Source organism: Ictalurus furcatus, chromosome 21 (assembly GCF_023375685.1).
Source record: "Ictalurus furcatus strain D&B chromosome 21, Billie_1.0, whole genome shotgun sequence".
Lineage (NCBI taxonomy): Eukaryota > Metazoa > Chordata > Actinopteri > Siluriformes > Ictaluridae > Ictalurus > Ictalurus furcatus.
The window spans coordinates 5,409,209-5,433,779 of record NC_071275.1 but is presented as its reverse complement, the minus strand read 5'-3'; the positions used below and the strand labels follow the sequence as shown (position 1 = coordinate 5,433,779).

Genomic DNA, 24,571 nt, shown 5'->3' with positions numbered 1-24,571 from the left:
AGTAAATGAAGGATTATCATTGGTAGGATGATTCCTACAAATGTGTTGTGCACAGCTAAACTATACAATACATTGATAAGCAATAATGGAACTGGTCAAGACTGTCTATGGAGGTGGCCAGGATTGGTCAAGAGCATGTTTAGGCGTGGGGGGAGGGATTGGTCAAGAATGTCTGCAGTAGTAAGCAGGATTGGTCAAGATTGTCCGTGGGGGCGGCTGGAGTTGGTCAAGAATGTCTGTGGGAGCAGGCAGTATTTGAAATAATGTGTGCAGGGGTGGGGGGGAATTGATCATGAATGTCTGCGTAAGTGAGCAGGATTGGTCAAGAGAATCTACGGGATTGGCTGTGATTGGTCAAGATTGTCTGTGAGAGCAGGCAGGATTTGTAAAGAATATCTACCGGAGTGGGCGGGATTGGTCAAAACTATCTACTGGAGTGGCTGGGATTGGTCAAGAATGTCTATGGGAGTGTCTGGGATTGGGCAAGAGTGTCTGCAGAAGTAGGCAGGATTGGTCGAGTGTCTATGGGAGCACGCGAGATTTGTAAAAAGTATCAGCAGGAGTGAACGGTCAATTGGTCAAGTATGTCTGCAGGAGTGGGCAGGATTGGTCACAGATGTCTGCGGAAGTGGGCTGGATTGGTCAAGAGTATCTACGGGAGTTGCTGTGATTGATCAAGATTGTCTGGAGAAGTGGGCAGGATTGGTCAAGAGTGTCTGTGGCAGTGGCTGGGATTGGTCAAGAGTATCTGCGGGACTGGGCGGGATTTGTAAAACGTGTCAGCAGGAGTGAACCGGATTGATCAAGCATGTCTGCAGGAGTGGGCAGGATTGGTCACAGATGTTTGCAAAAGTGGGCAGGATTGGTCAAGAGTATCTAAGGGAGTGGCTAGGGTTGGTCAAGGATTAGTCAAAAGTAGGTAGGTCAAGAGTATAGCTTGTCCACCATTAAAGTCCCAGTGATTTGTGTTGAATTTAGTCTTTGTGTACAGATAGATTAATTACATTAATCTGATAATTAATCTGATAAGTATCTGATAATTAATTACACATTAATTCCTTTCTATGGCTATGGTCAGTCATGTCATCTGCAGTCACAAATGAAGCAGATACTTAAAATGGGCTGCACTGAGAAAGTGATGTTCATTCAGCTGGCTTACGTAGACCATAGCTAAACACGTATGCGTGCATGTGTGTGTGTGTATGTGTGTGTGTGTGTATGTATCACTGCACACACATCCTCACTCTGACAGAGGGAATCTGCTCTGTACGGAACACACAGTTTCGCTTCGGTCTTTGTGTGCATGGAAGTGTGTGTATGTGTGTGTCTGTTTGTGTGTGTGGGTGTGTGTGAGGACCACGCTCCAACATGTTGTGTGGACTGCGGAGAGAAGTAAAGAGCAGCTTTGGTGAGCGTCACACTTCTTTAATTTGCTGTCGCCTTTTGAAGCGTGTGGACACAGTGTGCATTGTACTGTATCCTGCACTAGAGATATGAATAAGTAGCTATTAGAAGTGTGGTGCTATAATTAGTTTGTGTGTTATTGTAACAAATATTGCTATATTTTTTCACGTACTGCTTTGAGAGATGATGTGGTTTAAACAAAAAAAATTGTTTACAAAAATTGTTTACAAAAAAAATTGTTTACAATTTTTTTTTTTTTTTTCCTTAGAGGAAACCTACAGGGAATAATGTACCTTAAGGATTCACCTATACCCTTGTGGGTACATTTTCTTTATTTGTACCTTGGTAGTAGTACCAAGTAGTAACCCCCCCCTTTTTTTTATATGTGTATGTGCATCAGGTTTTCCACTTCTACACTATCAAATCATCATGCCTCACTGTGGCATATGGCTTGTTCAGCTTTTGCAGCAGTTTATGTTCCACTTGCACACCATTAAATTGTATTAGTGTAGAGAATACAAGACCCCTAGTATCACATTGCCATTGTATCAATCATATCAAATCATGCTATACACTCTGTAAACATTTCTTTCGTTTAACTTGTATTGCTTTGTGTGTGTGGTAAAGGAAATGAGAGGTTCTGAATGATTATTTGTTTTATACATTTATCTCATAAAGGGAGTTAGTGTTAGTGTTTTCCCTTATCTTACACTCATCTTAGCACGACAGTGCTTTTGGAAAACCAAGCCCCTATCCATTAAGGTATTGATAAAGTTTTAAATCGCACATAAGGGAATGCCTTGGTGATGTGTTTTGGAATTGTGCCAGATCGCATGGTGATTTCAAGTCAATACGACAGATCAAGTTATCTCACTGGGATTTGCAGAGGGATTTGGGAGGCTCTGGTGCATATAAGAGGAACAGAAGCAGGAGTCATGCTACAGTGCTCCATCTAATGTTCTCCCTCTGGGAGAGAGAGAGAGAGAGAGAGTGTGTTGAGCAAAGTAGTGTGTCAGAAATTTGTGCCGATAAACATGCTGTAGTGTATATACCTAGAGGTGATTTTCAGTGTTGAGATTCTACTGGAATTTTCCAGTAATTTTTAAAGACAAGTAAATGCACATGTAAATACTTCAAATTCTGTTTTATTTGTCACAGCATGTGTCCTAAATGTTTTTTATTTGTCACAGCATGTGACATTATTTTATTTTATTTTATTTTGGCTAAATGACAGTTTTACTATATACAGAATACTCACTGATCAATTTATTAGGAACACCTGTACAACTCCAAGAGCTTCATGTTCACAATAAACATCAATCAGTATGGGGAACAATGTATTCTAAGTGACCACACCATGGTGTGATTGTTGATGCCGGCCAAATGATACAAAAAACGATAAGTGAGTAGCAGTTCTGCAGAAATACATTGTTTACAACCTTGGTGAGCAGAAAATCAGCTCAGAATGCTACTATATAGAATATATATAGAATGCTAATATATCACTTGAGGCAGATCGGTTACCACAGTAGTAGACCACACCAGGTGCCACTCCTGTCAGCCAAAAACAGAAATCTGAGGCTACAGTGGGTACAGGTTCACTGATACTGGACAGTTGAAGATTGCGAATTGTTTTTCTGCTATATAGTTCTGAAAACGACAGGATTTGATAAACTGAGATATACTTCTCTTTTGTATGTATCTCAGCTAGAGGTAAAGTTATACCATTTTAAAATGTGGTTGCCCCACAGAATAAAAATGGAGAAAACTACATTTAATTAGTTAATTAATTAGCGTTTGCATGTTCTCCCCGTGCTTCTGGGGTTCCTCTGGCTACTCGGGTTTCCTACCCCAGTCCAAAGAGATGCATGGCTGATTGGCAAGTCCAAAAGTGTCCGTAGTGTATGATGATTGTGCCGTGAGATGGACTGGCACCCCGTCCAGGGTGTCCCCCGCCTTGTGCCCCATGCCCCCTGGGATAGGCTCCAGGTTCCCCATGACTCAGTAAGGAAAAGCAGTACAGAAAAAGGATGGATGGGTGAAATTTTACCTTTTTAGTATTTTCACTAACCATAGTAAATAAGTTTTTACTGTCAGGCTACTTGATAGTATGATGGAATTTTCTTTCCCTATTTTTCACCATTTGCATTTTGATTTCTTTTTACCACACCAACATTTCAGATAACAATCTACCTTTTTGTGTATCACCATTGAGATGAACAACCAGCAATTTTACCAGTTGTCACCTTTCTCTTCCTCCCACACACAACACTAGTGCACACTGTTCAACACAGCCAAGTGATCCATCCTCCCCTTTATGTCTTGCCTGTGAGGAATCTCCCATTTTATGCATCTAGCAATTGGGAACTACTTATTACACTAATTGCAGCTTGTTTTCCAGATGCCGTGTTGCTTGTTTTACTATGCGATTCAGGGGGGGTAGTTTGGGAAAGTGCACTTGGTATAATTGCGTGCTTTTTGGAAGTCGTACTCGCCCAATAATGAACATAATCACCATGTATTTTGCAGTAAATTGGTTCAGTGCTGCAGTAAGGGATATTACAGGCCAAAAAAATAGGAGCAAAACCTCCGTTTTAAAGAATTGTTTCAGATAGTGCGTAGGCCGCGTCAATGTACAGATTTGTTTATATTCATTTCCTTTTATTAGTTTGTTATGCAAGGTTTATACAAGATGATAACCAGGCTTGGGATTTGGGTATTGTGCATATTAACATTTCTAAGACAGCTGTTTAGATCAGACAGAAAGTCCATGGCCTACATGATACTTAATCCCTCCATCCTGGCTCCCTTTTCCAATTGTCCGTTGTCCCTTTACATAGTATTCTCTGTCCCTGTGTGATATCCGGACATACAGATTAATGTTTGCTGTCCAAAGCTTTTAATTAGTTCTGTGTAATATTGATTGCTTGCCTGCGTTATTTCAGCGTTGCTTAATTGCTGTAAGAGGTCGTCAGTTCTTCATGAGGAAAGTAATAGAGCTAATATCTCAGTGCCTATCTCAGTCTGCATTGTGTAGTTTCTTGGCAGGTTGTTACTTCCCTTTTCCCAATTTGTGGTAAGGAAGTGGTGGCAGCCCAAGGCCCAAGATTGTATTAGACCTTTTTTCAGTAGGGAGGAAGGATGGAACACAATGGGCCGACGGTCAGCTTGCAGAAATTTGCTGACAGACAAATTTGTTATTTTGCAGACACAGTGGCATTTGTGGAATTGTGGCTTGTCACAGTAGGATCTGTGTGTCTGGTCCACCTATAGGCTGAAGTGATGATGCCCACCACCCAGTAGACCAGTGCACCATCCTTGAGCCTCCTTGACCTACAAACAGTTGATCTGATGATCTCATTACCACATTCCAGTCAAAACAGGAGTGTAACGTGCACACTGGGTTTAGCAAGGAATACTCTACTAATTTCCTGTCTTGGAACCCTACAAGGTCAACATATTGTTTAACAAAAGTGGGTGACATGACTTTGGACAGAAACCCACGGTCCAAACACAAGGTCACACCAGAGTCAGCTGGCCACCAACAAATCAAGCTTCTTATCATATTTATATTTCTGGGCATTGAAGTGGTTCATCAGGAAGATCAGCTCATATTCTTTGTCCAGGCACTTGTCTCATGGTTCGACTGCTACTTCTAAGATGCTTGCACTATGAAACCTTTGCAGATGATTCAAAACATGGCAGCATATCAGTTTCCTGATGCGCCTCATGTCAGTACATTATGCTTTCATCATTTGCTTGTTGCATGCTCCCATTTCCCACTTGCTAGAGTTAGATTACGTCAGCCCCCTAGATGCCCCACTTCCTCCATGTCTAAGATTGTTTACAGTTGGGTTGTCATTGTAACCTCTCATGAATCACACTAGATTTCTCTCCCCACCCTTTTTTTTTTTAATCAAATTATTTCAAAAGGTTCGCTGAATATACAGTAAGGCTTATTATTTGGTCTAAACTTTAGTCACTAGTACCTGGCTAGAGTGGAGAAGAAAATGTGGACATACGGTTCTGTGAAAAATTATTTGCCCTGATTTCTTCTGTTTTTCTGTTTATATAATTATATTGTGTTTATACTAAATTGTTTCAGAAATGAAAACAAAATCTAAGATAAAAACAAAGGCAACCTGAGTAAATACAAAATGCCGTTTTTAAATGATAGTTTAAAAATCTTTCGCATTTAGAAGCTTGAAATGAGTAGAACAGTTCTAGAAATAGGTTTGGTAATATTATATCTAGTTTATTATAATCTTATATAAAAAAAATTGCATGGCATTTCCATGTTCAAACTGAGCGTGAATAAAATTCTAACTCTTGAAAATTCACTGGCAAAGGATACATTTAAATAAAATACGTTCATTTAAAACATGAAATACGTGCTTTTGCTTCTGATAGCTTCATGCCAACTTTATTGAGGTGATTTTTTGCCTTGCAGCCGTGGTTTCGTAAGTCAATAGACACCAACTGTTTGGCACTGTGGTCTCTTTGTTTTTGCTTTTTGACAAAAGAAAATCCATATCATTCACTGACATAAGCAAGGTTTGTTGTGGTAAAGGATTTTATGGTAGGATTTTCTTTTTAGCAATGTTGAACCAACAATATGATAATTATGTCGAATGGTTGGAACCTTTTGTAGGCGTGTGATTCTCTGTTGTATGTGATCTGTGAGCAGCTGGTAGTGCTCCTTTGTGTATGTGTGTATATATATCTGTGTGTGAAATCTTAAGCTGAAGTGTGAAGGCTGAGTTTACATTCTGTTTGCTTTTTGTCCATCGCACAGGGCGCAGTCCTCTTCCCTGACACAGGCTCTTTCTGTTCAGTGCTGATAATGTAGGGTAATTAAGGTAAAAGTCTAAATGAAGAGAAAGCACAACACCGCTGAAATTCGTGAATTTGTTTAGACCAATAACTTAAACCCAGTAGAACAGTGGTACAGGTACTCCACAGTGGAGTCCACATTTTCAGGCAGCACATTCAGGCACATCGACAAAAATGATTATTTTTTTATTACAAAGATGAAAATGATTCATGATTACTATGATTTTGTATGTTAATATTGTATTGCAAAATCCTTGCATGAGGTTCTGTTTTATTTCCTTTTATCTTTGAACATGGTCAGTGATTTTGGAGATTAAGGTATTTGCATTTATAAGGCATGCGCATTAATGATGCATAAAAAAACAACAACAACAACAACAACAACATAAACAAAGGCAACCTGAGTAAACACACAACACAGTCTTTATTTTATTATTATTATTTTTTATTATTGAAGCTAAAAAGTTATCCAACACCTATCACCAATGTAAAACACTAATTTCCCCTTTAAACCGAAAATCTGGTTGTGCCACCTTTAGCAGAAATAACTGCAACCAAATGCATCCAATAACTGGAGATCAGTCTTTCACCTACTTCTAGGACTAGGATTTACTCCTATGCTTTGGCTCATTGTCAAGTTCATGGAACCAGTTTGACATTGCTTGTGCTTTGTGAAATACTGTATTGTCATATGGGTATTAAGGAACCCAGTGTGTGCCAAGTCCAAGAAAACATTCCCCACACCATTATACTACCCTCCATTCATCCATTTTCCATACTGCTTATCTTACACAGGGTTGTTGGATGCCTGGAGCCTATCTAAGGGAACTCTAGGTGCCAACCCATTGCAGGGCACAATCGCACACACTTTCACAAACTACAGACAATTTGGAAATGCCAATCAGCCTACAACATATGTCTTTGGACTGGGGGATGAAACCTGAGTACCCAGAGGAGAATCTAACCACAGGGAGAACATGCAAACTTGAATTTGAACGTCCAACGCTGTGTAAGAAGGCAAACATGCTAAGCCACTGTGCCCACCTCCATTACACCACCAGCACTGCTTAAACAAGGCATGTTGGATCCATGTACTCCTATGGTTAATGCCAAATTCTGACCCTACTATCTGTATGTCACAGATCTCAGATTTGAGATGCTTTTCTGCTTACCATGGTTGTAAAGAGTGGTTATTTAGATTACCGTAGCCTTCTTGTCATCTTAAACCTGTCTGGCCACTCTCCTCTGGTCTCTTATCGATCATTTAACAACCTACCATTCTGTGTAGTCACTGAGATCACTTTTTTCCCCATTCTGATGTTTGAACATGTGAACATAAGCTGAAGCTCTTGAGCAGGTGTTCCTAATGTGGATTGTGGGTGCATAAGAATGGATAAGAAGGACATATTTGGGGAAACATATTCAGAACTACACTTTACATTCAGTCTGAGCTTGGGTGTGGATGTTTGCGTGTTCTCCCTATGTCTGCATGGGTTTCCTCTGGGTTCTCTAGTTTCCTCCCACCTCCCAAAAACATGCTGGTAGGTGGATTTACTCTAAATTGTTACTGGGTGTGAATGAGTGTGTGAATGTGTGTGTATAGTGCCCTATGATGGACTAGTGTCCCATCCTTGGTGAACTCCCATCTTGTGCCATCTGTTCCCAGGATAGTGGCTACTAATTGAGCTGTCTGAATGAATCAGGAAGTCTGGCCAGAGCATGTATGTCTTTTTCTCTTCGTCTTAATGCAGCACTACTTTGAAACAATGTCGATTAATATGAAGCCTCTCATCGTTGTGAGATTTGATATGACTGAGTCTCTGTGGAGAGAAGTAGCATGACAAGACACGTTAGTTCCAATCGCTAATCTATCTGTTGAGCTGTGTCAGTAATAGCTTTCACACACACATACATCACAAACAGAATTGTGTCCTTATTATGCAATGTAAGCCCTTTCATTAGTTTTAAGCTTTGAGTCTTTGACCTTTCCTGAACTAATCGAATGGTTTTGCAGGCTCAGTCACTTGCACATCACTTTATCGTCAGCAGAATAAGATTTACATTAGCCTTAGCAGGTATCCGGAGCGTGGCTTAATTAAAAGGTGTTTTGAAGCGTGTAGTAGAGATTCAGAGATGTGAGAACAGCATGGTAGCATTCTGATCTACTTTCTAATATATTCTATGACAAGCTGTTAAACGTGGTGTGATTTGTAAAGCATATACATTTACTAGTAAACCATTCGTGTGCTGAGATAACCTGTTTTTGTTACAGTTCTGAATTTATTGTTATTGCAGACACATGGTTTTTATAACCATAGACAATGGTGAGAAAAGAGGCACAAGTCCATATAATAATCAGAAATGACTCAAATACTGAGAAAATAACACTCATATATTTAAGCAAATTAGTGAAACATACCTCAACATGGTTTTTCAAGTTAGACAAAGTAGATTCTTCCTAGGGAGGCAAAAGTGACACCTCATTTTGCGCACTCCAGTATACTGAAACACTGAGGTAGAGCCATGGGATTTTATCCTCAACTTCCACATTGCAGTCTGGTGGATTATCCATATTCACATGCACACGACTAACTATAGTGCTAATTACATTGTGTAGCATGAGAAGGTCACGGACGAATTAGCTCTTTTTTTTTTTTTACCAGAGGCCAAAAAACGGAATTTCCACCCGTTTTGGGGGTGCCCGTGTTCAGCACTGAAAATTTTTGTAACCACTGTAGTGGGTAATGGCTCATATGAAAGTAACCACTCAGGGCATTGAGAATTAGAAGTATTTATTTATTTATTTATACCTAGGTTTAAATATTGTGATTTTACTGTGGTAGTTGTGTACGATGTTGTACTATCAAAAAAAACTTTAGTTGTCTGTTTTATCTCTGTATCAGTGTTATTGTGGAGAGGTGTGAATTGTTTGGCCAGCACGGGGCTCACACCCCTCCCTTTTTCCATTACCCTGCTCTCCAGCAGCTAAACACGATATTTAAACACGACAGTCATGATACTCTACACACAGAAACCCAACAGTGTCCCAACTAATCTTATAATAGACTTACATCGATAAAATAATTTGGTTCTACTGATTGAAAAGGTCTGATCAGTTTCAATTCTGCTGGCGAAATGGAACGCATAGTACTGCGAGAAAGGGTTGATCGTTTTTGGTTTTTTTTACATTCATGAATGAATGTAAACTAAACTGAAACTTACTAAACTGAAATAATTGGATGCTAAAGTGAGCCAATTTTATTGATTTGTAGCATGCAGTCATTGACCGGATGAGAGAAGAGACAAGCTCTGGCTGTACATGCTGCAATGTTGCGAGTAGTTTTTGGGTTTTGAGTAGTTACTGGTGCCTTTGTAGTTTTGCTCAACCACAATATTTCTAATTTACTGGAGTCTCATTTTTTTCTGCAAGAGGACTCAAGCAAACTCAAGATCCAAGAGCATATGAGCACTAGCTAATAGTGATGGCTCCAGGTGGTACTCTTTCAGAGTTCATTAATGATGTGGTTTTTCCTGCAGGTGTTACGAAGGAATAGATGAAAACTCCAAGAAATGTTTATTGATGGCAGGCCTGAGGCTTGCAGGGGGAGTATTAATTTATGTACCAAGTTAAAACGGACTGAAAACTGTGGTGTGCACGACTCATTTATCTGTTCACACGGAGAAGCACGTTCTCATAAACACTCAACAGTTTGACAGCACAGCAGTCCAAAGGGTTTCACATTTACAATCCCATATTTATATGCCTTCTTATTATTATAGGTGTTGAGTAGGCTACACTATATTGCCAAAGGTATATGGACACCTGGCTATCACACCCATATGTGCTTTTTGATCATTGCTCATTTTTGTGTTTTTGGTTTTTTTTCCCCATTATTTTTTCATGTGTCTTGTGTTTGTACAGTGCTGTGAAAAATTATTTCTTCTTTCTTGCAAACCCTGTTCAATCAAATCAACATGTAAATAAAACTTTTTCAACTACATGAAGTTGGGTTTAAAGGTCTTACCCAGTAACACACTATACCAAAATAGAAAGAAATTCCAGAAATGATATGGAAGAAGGTGATTGAAATAGATCAGTCTGGGAAGGGTTACAAAGCTATTTCAAAGGCTCTGGGATTTGAAAGAACCACAGTGACAGCCATTATCTCCAAATGGAAAATCTCGGCACAGTAGTGAACCTTCCTAGAAGTGACCGACCTTCCAAAATTCCTCCAAGAGCACAGCAGCTACTCATCCAGGAAGTCAGAAAGAGCCAAGGACAATATCAAAGGACCTACAGGCCACTCTTGCATCAATAAAGGTCACTGTTCATGACTCCACTATCAGACATGGGGCAAAAATGGCATCCATGGAAGAGTGGCGAGGTTAAAATCACTGCAAACCCAGAAGAACATTAAGGCTCGTCAAACATTTTTGGAGAATGTTCTGTGGATTGATGAAAGTGGAACTGTTTGGAAGACAGTGATCCCATTTCATCTAGCTTAAACCAAACAAAGAATTTCACAAAAAAGAATATCATATCTATGGTCAAACATGGTGGTGGCAGTATGATGGTGTGGGGATGCTTTGCTGCTTGGCAACTTGCAATAATTAAATCCTAAAGGAGAATGTCTGGTCTTCAGTCTGTAAGTTGAAACTCAAGTACAACTGGACTATGCAGCAAGACAATGATCCAAAGCATAGGAGTAAATCCTAGTCCTAGAAGTAAGTGAAAGACTGATCTCCAGTTATCGGAAGCGTTTGGGTGCAGTTATTGCTGCTAAACCAGATTTTAAGTTTAAAGTTTAAGCAGGCAATTCGTTTTTTGGTGATAGGTGTTGGACAACTTTTTGTTGCTTCAATAAAATAAATAAATAAATAAATAAAAACTGTATTGTGTGTTTACTCAGGTTGCCTTTGTTTTATGTTGTATTTCATTTGAAGATCTAAAACTATTTAGTATGAGATATACACAACAACATCATAAATCAGGATGTTTTGTGTCTGCTTTCTGTTTTAATGTTTTTGGTAATTCACTGAATTTATCTGCTGGTTTCCAGTGGTGGTGGAGGAGCTCCAGACTATGAGCATGAGCAGTGGATTTCCCCTGGCTCTTACCTTCCATTAGTAAAGTGTGTCCGCCGCTTGCTGTGGATAGATTGCAGTGTCAGATAACTTTTACTGTGTATTACTTGTATTGATGGCAGAAGGCATAGTGCCATAGTTGTTAGTGGGCTCAGGGCTGCTGAGCCCTCTGTTGTGTGTCTTTTGTGCAGATCTGCAACTGGTTTGTGTGTTTCTTTTCCAAAATTGTAAAGTGACTTTGTTTTTAAAAATTTTGATAAATTAAATGCTATGTAATAATAATAATAATAATAATAAGAAGAAGAAGAAGAAGAAGAAGAAAAAGAAGCATCATAACAACAATTATTATTATTATTATTATTATTATTATTATAATTATTATTATTATTATATCTCACAACAAAAAAATCCCAGCTCTGCAGTTCTGAGCTTGTAACATTTATGTGTCTCTTTTCTTGTCAGATGATGGGCCTTACTCCAAAGGCAACAAGGAATCTACAGGTCCTGACAGTTCCCTTGTCTCCAGAAGACAGAGCATCCCAGGTACACCCTGTCTGTCTGTCTGTCTCTCTCTCTCTCTCTCTCTCTCTCTCTCTCTCTCTCTCTCACTCTCTCTCTCTCTCATGATATAGTGTTATTCCAGCCCTGTTTCCTTCTTTCTTTTTGATCTTTGAGGACATGTTTATCCGTAATGCCGTGAGGATTTCTGCACGCTTCCTGCCACGATGGTTTAGTTGCTTGTTTGAGATTGAGAGCTTTGGGGATTTAATGCATGGCGCTGGCGGCTTTCTCACAGTGTTTCTGGAAGTTTTATATATATATATATATATATATATATATATATATATATATATATATATATATATATATATATATATATATCTTTAGCACACTGAACAGAAGAAGGCATATTTCAGCTCAATGCCAGACCTACCCAATTACACGAGCAGTTGACCATCTCTTATCATGAGTCGACAATAAAATATAATTGGTTTTAAATTGCTTCGCTTTGACTTTATTTCATAGAACGGTCCATTACTTGCATTTATATAATAAGATAATGAAAATAAGACACCATATTGGTCATTTGTTCAATGCTGCTTTATATTATATAGCCACTACTTTGCAACTGGCATAAGAGTACAAAATGTAAGAGCCACAAAGCCTCTACAGATCAGCAAAATCTTAAATAACACTTGATTAAATACATTTGATTGCATTAAAAATGTTTGCCAGCAATAAATATTTAATGGCGCATTAGACTTCGTAATCATTTTTTACTTGAGTGTAAACAGGCAAGGATTGCTCAGCTCCCTTTCATGTTTTAAGTTTTGGAGAAGATGTAATGTTAATATTTAAAGCTGGGTGAAGTGAGCATGCACATGCATTGCATACTTAATTAAGGTTTTAGGGTTAATTAAGGGTTTGTTTAATGAGTTGTTCATTCTATGGTTAAACACACAAGGTAAAAGCCATCACATTTTTCTTTCAAGCTTTTGAAACAGCCTTCCAATAATAATCAATGGCTTATGTTAATTACTCTCAAATGCAAATGCTGGGATTAGAGTCTGTGGCTTATCGTGTCTAGAAATATTGAGTGTCTTTTTAAGAGGAAATTACTTTTCAGGAGTGCTGGTTGGTAGCCTTATTACCTCTATAATCGTGAGTAATTAGTTGTAAATAGGCGTTACTGATTGACCAAGAAGATCAGGTCTCTGTTTGAAAGCAAATCTTTAATAGAGCTTGCTGATAATTAAAAGCTTACTCTCATAGTGGTATTTCACTTGTTGTAATTCATTATTGCCTATAGCATATGCAATATTATACAAAGGCCTGTGGCTTGCGTTGAAACGTTTGACCATTGAAGACCTTTTCCCTCAAACTCCAGATGGAAACATGTTGCAATTTAAATGGTTTTGTAGGCCAAACTGAACTAAAAAGTTCTACCAGATTTACAAAGGTTTCATTAGCACTGATTTTCTTTGCAGTCTGTAGAGGATTTTCAAGTTTGTTTTTTTGTGATTGTTGCAACCAACAATGCTTGATTCTGCTGTGTATTTTTAAACAATTTGCAATGCAACTTGTGGAGATTTTGTGCTTTTTTTTTGCTTGAATTGGTGAAATTGCAGTTGCACAATATTGTTTTGCATGGGTGATGTTTGTTGGTCAGTGAGACCTTTTAGCTGTACTCATGTTTGATGCACGTGAATCGAAGAGGGCTTTGGCTGAATGCACATTGTGTTGACGTCACATGACGCGTCTTGGCCCAAATCTGTGGTCATTTTGAAAAAATTGCAAGCTCCTTAGAATGTTGGGGCGTTTGTTTGATTTTGCATTTATTTCATAAAATCGTGGTGGAACTGCCCTTGCACTGGGATGCGTATGTTAACAAAATGCCAATTTATCCATAAATTGCCAAGCACATTCACAGCACAGCTGAATTACATGTATTAACGGCCACAAAAATCCATAATATTCCAGTAATTCAGCACAGCCATTGCAGCACGTTGGCTACCACACGTTGGCTGTTGTTATAGGGTGCTATTTCTTTTGTCTTCATTGAATGGCTAGTCATACTTGTGGATTTGTCTTGGATTGCTGTCTTTCAAGTCAATGCCCGGGCTTCACATTTTTAATAAATTTGTGTGTGCAGTTGAAAGAAACAAGCAATTTAAAATGAAGCATAATCTGTGTACAGAATTACCAGTTGAGATTTATATTAGTGCGTAAACAGCAAACTTACATGAAAATTTGTACAAGCTTAGGAGAATGGTTTTACAAACTTACTGGATTATCTTGAATACTGCATTTCTTGTGTAAATGTTCCTGAGAGCAAGTCATGAGGCGTAATATACATTAGGTCGCTAAAAACTAACATAAGATCTACAACCTTCTAATGTGACTATTTCACTACGTAAATATTATGAAAATCAGAGTAATATTGGAACAGGGAAATTGATTCTGACAGCGCTATGGTACATAATGTATGGTACATACAGTTCACATATTTTTGTTCTGCTCTAAAAGAGGCTCATTTTTATCTGAAGCCTACATGTGAAAATCCGGTAAAGGTTAATGACTGTAAATAGCCTGCTGTTGTGTGGACAGTCATGGTGCTTGAATGTAATAAAACATCAGTGGCAGTGTTATTATGGGGTCAGTGTATTATTATTGTGTTGTTGACTCCAAGTTTTTGGCCTGGGCTGTCTCTTTGGCTCCTGTGTTTTTGGGCAGAAGAGCTGCGGGGGGTGACACTCGTGGAGCTGATTAAGAAGGAGGGCAGCACACTGGGTCTCACCATCTCAGGAGGAACAGACAAAGATGGAAAACCTCGTGTCTCCAACCTCAGACCAGGAGGCCTAGCAGCCAGGTGGAGTGCACACACACACACACACACACACACACACACACACACACACACACACACACACGCATGCACATACAGTAAAATTAGTGATAGTATCCACAAAATTCAGTTAACTCAGACAGTGTTGAATTAACACTTACATAAATTAACATAAATGAAACCTCCAGTAATAAACTCAGGGCTCTATTTTGATCCTGGCACTAGCATAATGTATTGGTATAATGCCAGTATGTTGCTCATTTTACTGGGCGTGAATCTTTTTTTTCCTGTTTGACACTAAATTGTTATTTTTGTGGCCAGAAAAGGAAAAAGCAGAAAGACACTTCCATTGGGATGGGTCGTGTAGCCCAGAAATGAGGATGTTCCTAGATACCCATTAGCATAAATGCAAGAAGGAGTATTTTCCTGACCTTAAAGGAAAACACCTATTAACCTCTACTAAATGCTTTCTGTCTATACTCATCCCCATTTATTTATACTCATCCCTGTCTGTCTATACTCATCCCCATTTATTTATACTCATCCCTGTCTGTCTATACTCATCCCCATCTGTCCATAATCATCTGTAGCTGTCAATATTCATCCCTGTCTGCCTATATTCATTCCTGTCTATCTATACTCATCCCCATCTATCTATAATCATCTGTACCTGTCAATACTCATCCCTGTCTGTCTATACTCATCCCTGTCTGTCTACACTCATCCTTATCTGTTAATACTTGTCCCTGTCTGTCTATACTCATCTCTGTCTGTCTACACTCATCCTTATCTGTTAATACCTGTCCCTGTCTGTCTATACTAATCCCTGCCTGTCAGTACTCGTCCTTATATGTCAATACTATTGCTTATCTGTCTATGGTCATCATTGTCTGTCTATATGGTCCCAATTTGTCTATACTGTCTTTATTTGTCTATACTTGTTTTATTTATCTGATACTCATCTCTCTGTGAATACTCACCCCTCTCTGTGTACACATGTCCCTGTCTGTCTATAGCCATCCTTATCTGCCTATACTTGTTCCTATCTGTTGATACACATCCCTATCTGTCTATACTCATCTTTTGTCTATGTTTGTGCCTACAGTCTAAATTCTTCCCTAATTGAATATATTTGTCCCTATTTGAATATATTTGTCCCTTTTTGAATATATTTGTCCCTTTTTGTCTGTGGTCATCCCTGTCTGTCTATACTCATTGCTGTCTACCTGTACTTGTCGCTGTGTTCCTATAATTGTCCCTCTCTATCTAAAGTCATCCCTATCGTTCTTTCCTCACTCCTATTTGTGCATACTCCTCCCTATCTGTTCATTCTTATACCTTTCTGTCTATACTCATCCCTACCTGTTTTTTTGCCACAAATTTAATTTAACCATGAGAAATATCAGAATCATCCCCATGTGCATCTTTAGCAATACATTTTGGCAAATAGGTAAATAATGAATAGTAATGTATTGGATCAGAAATCAGTTAAAGCACCTTATGTGATAAAATGGGGGGAAAAAATACCATTATTCTGATTCTTTTACTTGTTTATATACAGAATCCTCAGCATTATCAATGTTGTTAGGATATGAATAGCTTTCTGAGTGAAGTAAATGAAACAGAAATGGATTCAGTGATTAGGATTATGTTGTCGTGTGGTTCCCTATCCCATATGGCTTTGAAAGAAGGAAACTGGATTGCTGCTGGGTTGCTAACACGTTTTGATGAAGCATCACTATGCTAGGCCATGCAAGCCCAAAGGACAGTGTGAATAAACACTGTTCATTTCTCTAATTAGCATCTAAATGAGCATATGTTTACTTCCTGTGGCCTGTTGAACAGCGGATAAAGAATTCTCACTCTGGAAGACTGACTTACCATTCAACAGAAAATGACAATATCTGTTCTGATAAAGCTCTTACTCACACAACCGGAAGAACTACCTTATTAAAATAGTTTTGAAGTTAAATAACAGATACCAGAATTGTCTACACTGTATTATTCTCAATAATGGATCAAATCCTACGTAACTGTGCTCCAGGAGTGACCAGCTGAATGTGGGCGACTATATAAAGTCAGTGAACGGCATCAATCTGACTAAGCTGCGTCATGATGAGATCATCAGTCTGCTGAAGAACGTGGGCGAGCGTGTAGTGCTGGAAGTGGAGTATGAGCTGCCTCCAGCCGGTAGGAAGTTGAGTATTGTGTCTTTGCTTGACATGTGGCATGTTCCTCCTGATATTGAATGTCTAAGTGAATATATACAGATATGCAGATATATATATATATATAGAGAGAGAGAGAGAGAGATGCCATCTCAGAGGGAAAGTGACTTTTAAATCACAACTGCTATGATTTTAATTATATATTATATAATTAATAATAATATAATAATTATATTAATATAATATAATTATTAATTATATTATATTAATTATATTATATTAATTATATTAATAATATTATAATTAAATAATATAATATTAATTATATATTATATTGTCAATAATAATTACATTATTGACAATGCAAGTATTGAACGAATGGTTCAACAAAAGCATAAATAGTGTAAATAGGTAGCATTTTCCTAATATTTCTTTTTTCTACAGTATATTTTAATCTGCTTATACCACAGCACTTTTGAATACTCCATTCTGATTGGTCGGTGTAATTTTCTATAATAGCTGCTCTGACAGTAGTTCTGGCTGCAAGACAAATCACAGGTTTATATTAATGCACTCGTTCTAATACATTATAGTTTCTATAATAACAGCTAATTCGCAAACACTTGTATGGAGACACTCCAGATAATATAAAGCTAATAATATACAGATTTTAAAGCATGCTGTTATTTAACAAAGAAAAAAAAAGTAATTGTTGATATTGTAAAGCTTTCAGTAAAAAGAAGATTATTTACGGAGTTGCTAGTGCCAGCGCTTTGTAATCGTCAATACGTTTTCCGCCATGAAAGTCTTCAGGACAGAGGACATTGAACTTTGGGGTTTCTCTGTAACATGACAAGCTGTACTGTATAGACAGAACCCTCCACTAATATTGGCACCCTTGGTAAATATGAGCAATGAAGGCTGTGAAAAATTGTCTTTATTGTTTAAGCTTTTGATCTTTTGTTAAATAAAAAAATTCACAAAAATACTCTGCTCTCATGGATATCAAACAGTTGCAAACACAACACAGGTTTATCCAATAAAAAATATCTTTGTTAAATATATGTGTGCAACAGTTGTTGTGGTATAAGCTGAATAAACCACTTCAGGAAATGCTGTTATTGGAAAATAATATACTTTGAGATAGTAACCACCCCATCATTGATTATCTTCCTATAACATCACACTCCATTGTGTTTTATTCCATAAATGATGTATGTAGTGGATGTGATAAAAAAAAAAAACTGCATTACCCAAATATTTGAGAATGCAAGCTCTTTTACTATACAAAAAAAAATTTACTGAGCTTAGTTCTATTGTCAATAAAGCATTAATGCTGTAAACTGAGTAAGCCAGTTTTTGATAGCTCTGTAGTGGGCGCTCAGCTGTACAGTAGATTCATTCATCATGCATCACTACATGGACTATGAGAACAATTTTGTTTCTGTAATAAATGGGTCTGCAGGTCATTGTTTACCTGATGCCCTTTTCAGGCCATGTGGTTAAATTGTGTGATCGTAATTCTGTGATGCTTGTCCACAGGCTATCGTGTGTCTGGCAGATGTATTAGCCACTTTATAAGCTCAGTGATCTTGGCTGACCTTCCTGTCTATGTTAGTTTATTTACTGTATTGTCTGCCAGGTTGGCCGCCTTCCCAGTAAAATGTGATAAATTAATGAACAAGGCGTGTCGGCGCTGTATTGCGTCCTGTTTTCTTTTTTCTTTTTTTCCAGGATCAGACAGCACCTCAGGTGTTATATCAAAGACAATCGAGATCTGTTTACACAAGGAAGGCAATAGTTTTGGCTTTGTAATGCGGGGTAAGTGCATACACATATAATTAGTGTCAAATCCAGTTGATTTTAAATGAAAATAATAAACCATAGAAATTAAACCTATGGTAATAATTTTGGTGCATTCTGTAATGTATTTATTTGTATGTTTTGATAAATGGGACAATGGGCTGGTGTTTCAAGCAGTTCTTGTATTTGTTATGTTATATTAAGGAGGCTCTCATGAAGACTGGCACAAAACTCGCCCATTAGTAGTTACATATATTCGGCCAGGAGGTCCCGCTGACAGGTAATGCTCAAAACAAGTTTTTACCTTTTCTGTAATGTTAACATTGCTGCTGGCAGACTGTTTTCATCAAGACTTTTTACAATAACAGGCTTTGCATACAGTTTGGGAAAATAAGTATAAAGACACTTTTGTTTGTTATTATTTAACATACTTCCAGGGCATATAGTTGAGGCCATAAGTTTATGTTTTTTGGGGGTTTTTTTTTGGTTTATTTTGTATTTAGTCCTGCCCTGAATAAGCCATTTCACATAATAGATTTTCATATAGTCCATAAAACACAATAATAACTGAATTTACACAAATGAAGCAGTTCAAAAGTTTACAGATTAGATTAGATTAGATTAGATTAGCCTTTCTTGTCTCCCTTAGGAGAAATTTGTCTTGGGCAATCGAGAGAAAACAGCTGACGTTACAATATAATAATCAAACTACAATTGACATACATTTACACCCAAAACTGTATAAACAGCAAAACATGCACACCATACAATAACCAAACATACACATAACATACACAATTTACATAGATAAGTTCCATCCATTCATCACAAATGCCCCATACCTGATTTTACCCAAATACGCTGTACTTTAATATTTGACCCATTTCCAACAGTGGCTATATAATGTTGAGATCCATCTTTTCATACTGAGGACAAGTGAGGGACTCACAACAATAAAAAGTGCAAACATTCACTGATGCTCAAGAAGGCAACGCGATACATTAAAAGCCAGGGGGATGTAAACCTTTGAACACGATGATCAGTATTATTATTTCATTTAAAGATCTTAAAGATCTTTTTTCATTTAGTACTGCCCTTCAGAAGCTACATAAGATTTTTATATGTTTCCCAGAAGACAAAATAATAACAAAATCAAATCTGTTAGGGATAAAATAAGTTTTAGGGAAAAACTATTCAAACATCACAAATGACCAACATTACTAGTGTGGTCCAAAGATGTTGTTAGCAATTACAGCTTGCAAGATTTCTACATTAAGAGGGAATTTGGATTTTTGCAGTATTGTTGTTCAATTTTGTCTTAAATTCCCTATGGTTATGAAGGTCCCTCTGATGGATCTGCAATTTCAAAACCAAAATGTCTTCTTGAGATATTTTAGCTGTATGATTGGGGTCATTGTCATTGTCTTGTCCACATCCAAACATCAATCTTCTCCCCAAATTCAGTTTCTTGACCGATGAGATTAAATGGTCCTCTAATATGAAAAGAAGCAGCTCATATCATGATGCACCGACCTCTGTATGGTGTTCATACACACAACCCTTCTTTCTCCAAATATAATGAGCTGAATTATTTCCAAACTGTTCTACATTTGTTTCGTCTGACCAGAGTATATTGTTCCAAAAGAGTTCGGATTTGTCTACGTTTAATGTCAGTGTTTTCAGGGGTGTAGGTACAGAGATGATTGTGGTGCAGTTAATTGCTTATTGTTCTCTGTGTAACTGCTGTTCCTGCTGCTTTCAGGTTGTCCTGCAATTCTTTTTGAGTGACTGTTGTCTTTTCTCTTACATTCCTTCTTTACTTCACCTTCATTAGTCTGAGCGCTTGTTGTGAAATCTTGCCTGATGGACCTGTCTAGGGACAATTAGTTGTTATTCCATGACATTTCCATCTGCATATTCAACCAACTGTACTGACAGGGATGTTCATTTTTATGTAACCTTAACAATAAGCCTTTATCAAGAAAAAGATATTCAGTCTGCTGTGTCCAGACATTTGACTGGTATTGTACATCAAATGTAGAAAAATCCAGAAGCAGTCACGGTTATAAATGGAAGTTCTTATTTTTAGCATTCGTTATATTAGATTGATTTCTCATTTTTACATTGTACCTTGCTATCCCAGACTTATTATAAAATCATTATTTCTACTTAGTTTCACTTAAATCCAAGTTCAATATTTTTGTTCAAGATATGTCATAAGGCATTAGTCTTGTGTATGTTATATGGTAGAAAGCAGTACATTCCTGCAAGCGAGGACTACACCCGAAGAAAATACCCAAGACTTGCACTTTATTGTCAGTACCGAAAAAAAGAAAAATGACTTTGCAATTGCTAGGAGCAGTATGAAATTGCTCTGTATGAAAGTGTATCCGTGAAGGTTTAGGGTGATAGAATATATACTAAAACAGATTATAGTCTTCGGTAAGAAATTATTGAATGCACAGCACCTCAAATCAGTACAGGTCTGCTCAAACGCTGCTCAAATGAAATGTGACAGCTTGATAAATGTGCCTTTTCTGTTTTTGCTTGTTCCCTCAGAGAAACAGCAGTCCCTCTCTGGGTTAGTATTCTGCTTCCTGTATTATCTGGTTGTACAGACATTCTGTACAGTACAGTGTTGCGTGCTCTTTTCACGTATGAATATCAAAAACAAAATGACTTTAGTTTTGAAACATAAGCATATGGCTTGTAGTGATGTAGTCATGGATACACAATTCCTTTATTAGAATTAATAAAACAAATAACAAAAATCTAATTAAAAAAAACATAATATGAGGCCCAATATGGCATGTACTTTGTATTTCTACTTGTAAGTGTATACAATAGAATATGGTAGAATAGGAACCACTTAGAATATGACTCAGCATTTGTTTACTTTCTATTTACATTAGCACCATATTTTTTTCCCTTCACATGACACAAATTACTCTATGCTGATCACTAATAGGTTGCCATGGTTTTAATTCTCAGCTAGTACAATAGTCATCTACCTCCTGTTCAACACATAATACAGTATATACGCTGATCAGCCATAACATTTAAACACCTGCCTAATATTGTGTGCCTGACCCCATAGTGCCACCAAAAAAGTTTTGACCTGTCGAGGCATGTACTCCACAGACTAATGAAGGTGTGCTGTGGTATCTGGCACCAAGACTTTAGCAGCAGATCTTTTAAGTCCTGTAAGTTGTGAGGCGGAGTGTCCATGGATCGGACTTGTTTGTCCTGCACATCATACAGATGCTCGATTGAATTGAGATCTGGGGAATTTGGAGGACAAGTCAAAACCTTGAACTCTTTTTCATGTTCCTCAAACCATTCCTGAAAAATTTTTGCAGTGTGGCAGGGCGCATTATCCTGCTGAAAGAGGCCACTGCCATTAGGTAATACTGTTGCCATGAAGGGGTGTACTTGGTCTGCAGCAATGTTTAGGTAGGTGGTACGTGTCAAAGTAACATCCACATGAATACCAGAACCCAAGGTTTCCCAGCATCCCACCTTATTCCATTGCTCCATGGTCCAGCTCTGATGCTCTCGTGCCCATTATAGGAGCTTTCGGTGGTGGACAGGGGTCAGTGTGGGCACTCTGACCAGTCTGCTGCTACAAAGCCCCATACACAGAAAATTGAGATGCATTATGTGTTCTGACACCTTTCTATCAAAGCCAGCATTAACTTTTTCAGCAATTTGTGCAACTGTAGCTCTTCTGTGGGATCGGACCAGACAGGCTAGCCTTCCTCCCCATGTGCATCACTGAGCCTTGGGCACCCATGACCCTGTCACCGGTTCACCGGTTGTCCTTCCTTGGAGCACTTTTGGTAGGTACTAACCACTGCATTCCAGGAACACCCCACAAAGCCTGCCTTTTTGAAGATGCTTTGCTTCCAACACATCAGCTTCAAGAACTGATTGTTCACTTGCTGCCTAATATAGCTCACCCCTTGACAGGTGCCACTGTAGCAACATAATCAATGTTATTCACTTCACCAGTCAGTGGATTTAATGTTATGGCTGATCAGTGTATGTACACCAAATGTTTTTTGTTTTTTTTGCTAGCTTCCTTATGCTAACTATCGTAACTACAATCCAACACATTTATATACTGTATGTATATATATATATATATATATATATAAAATATTTTATTGGTGCACATTTGAAGTGTTACTTTGCAAGAATTAAACTTTAAGTTCAGTTCAGCTCAGTATCTTTATTGTTCCTCAAATGAAAATTAACTTTGCCTTTAGGTATAGCAGATTACCAGCATATGCATTAAAATTTTACATGTTCATTTCAGTTGAAATTTGATATGGACTTTTAAACTTAGGTTGTCATTTGCAGAATAGGAAACTTTATCCACTTCATCTCATCCACTCCTATCCACTCCACTTGGATGTTGGTTACAGTTTCAAAGAGCTTGAGTTCAGTTTAAAAGTATAAATATTGTATAGGTATACATACTCACTGTTAACTTAAAGGAATAAAATATCAGAACATTTCCAAGCAAAATTACCTGTAACATGGCTTTTCAGTTTTAACAATGTGTTTCCATAAAAATAATGTAACAGTCCAAACAAAAGCTTTGAGCAGTTCTGCTTTACCTTACCCACTCTAGCAGTAACTTCATCATTAAGGGCTGGAATTTGCAAGAGTGTTGACAAACAAACCATATGATTGGTCCTGCTTGGCTTGATGTCTTTTGCAGAGAGGGCACACTGAAGGCAGGTGATCGGCTCCTCAGTGTGGATGGTGTGCCGTTACACAGTGCCAGCCACAGTGAAGCCCTTAATGTGCTGGCACAGTGTAGCCAGGAGGCCATCTTCCAAATTGAATATGATGTGACCATTATGGGTGAGTGGAGACGTTGCACTTGACCTTTTCCCAGTAGCTAAACCCAAGGATCAACCATGGGTCTGGGCCTCCTTACATGTCACAAGCCAGTTTTTGACCATTGTATGTAGTATACTGCGCATATGTAGCAACATCATGTGTGTAAATTCTTCATGTCATTTTTAACACTTACACATCTGGACAAACCTTAACAATGATAAATGACTATAACTACAATACTTGTAGAAATTAAACATAAAAAATGAATTATTATATAAAACTCTATAAACTAAAAATGGCTGGCATTATAATTTATTATTTTTTTAAGAATCTGTTGTCTAATCCACTGTGCTGTGTGTAGTAGCTGTCTTTGTAATGCTTATTATTTTTAGATTCAGTAACAAATGCCTCTGGCCCATTGCTGGTGGAAATAGCCAAATCTCCTGGAGCAAGTCTGGGCATCACATTAACTTCTGCCACACACAGGAACAAACAGGTGATCATCATTGACAAGATCAAAGCTGCCAGCGTGGTCGACAGGTGATGATTTTTGACTTTCTGTAACTACTGTTTTCTCAATTAAAATAACGTACGTTCCTGCGTAATGTGTGACAGTGAGAGGCCAGGTGCAAGTGCATGCAATATACTCAGCATATTATTTTTTAGGGGCAGCCCCTGAATCGGTGTCCGTAGTAGGTTTCATAACACAGGCAGGCAAAAATAAACAAACAAAAAAATCATAACTGGGTCACTGGTGTTTATTGGTTATGTGACTGCTGACAGAAGTAGCAGGATGAATTCTGAAGTGTATAGAGCTTTACTTTCTGCTCAGATTCAGTCAAATGTGTATAGGATTCACAATACAGATGGATAATGATCTAAGACATACAGCAACCCAAGAGCTTCTTAAAGCAAAGAATGTTCTTAAATGGCCGAGTCAGACACCTGACCTCAACCCAACTGAGCATTCTTTTCACTTACTGAACAAAAAACTGAAGGCAGAAAGACCCACAAATAAGTGGGCTTGGCAAAGCATCTCAAGGTAGGAAACGTCCAGCAGTCCTCGACTACAAAGGATTTG

At 38.0% G+C, this 24,571-nt stretch overlaps 1 protein-coding gene across 1 annotated transcript in view; it reads left to right on the top strand.

The window, feature by feature from the left end:
• Positions 1–1,160: 1,160 nt before the first annotated feature.
• The window catches only part of grip2b (glutamate receptor interacting protein 2b), a 68,448-nt gene continuing 45,037 nt past the window's right edge, over positions 1,161–24,571 (top strand). The window contains exons 1-8 of the mRNA XM_053652478.1: positions 1,161–1,408; positions 11,785–11,865; positions 14,557–14,692; positions 16,713–16,858; positions 18,571–18,657; positions 18,844–18,919; positions 23,366–23,511; positions 23,883–24,030. Of these exons, the coding sequence (XP_053508453.1) occupies positions 1,369–1,408; positions 11,785–11,865; positions 14,557–14,692; positions 16,713–16,858; positions 18,571–18,657; positions 18,844–18,919; positions 23,366–23,511; positions 23,883–24,030 (860 nt within the window). The 5' untranslated portion in view covers positions 1,161–1,368. The remainder of the gene's footprint in view (positions 1,409–11,784; positions 11,866–14,556; positions 14,693–16,712; positions 16,859–18,570; positions 18,658–18,843; positions 18,920–23,365; positions 23,512–23,882; positions 24,031–24,571) is intronic.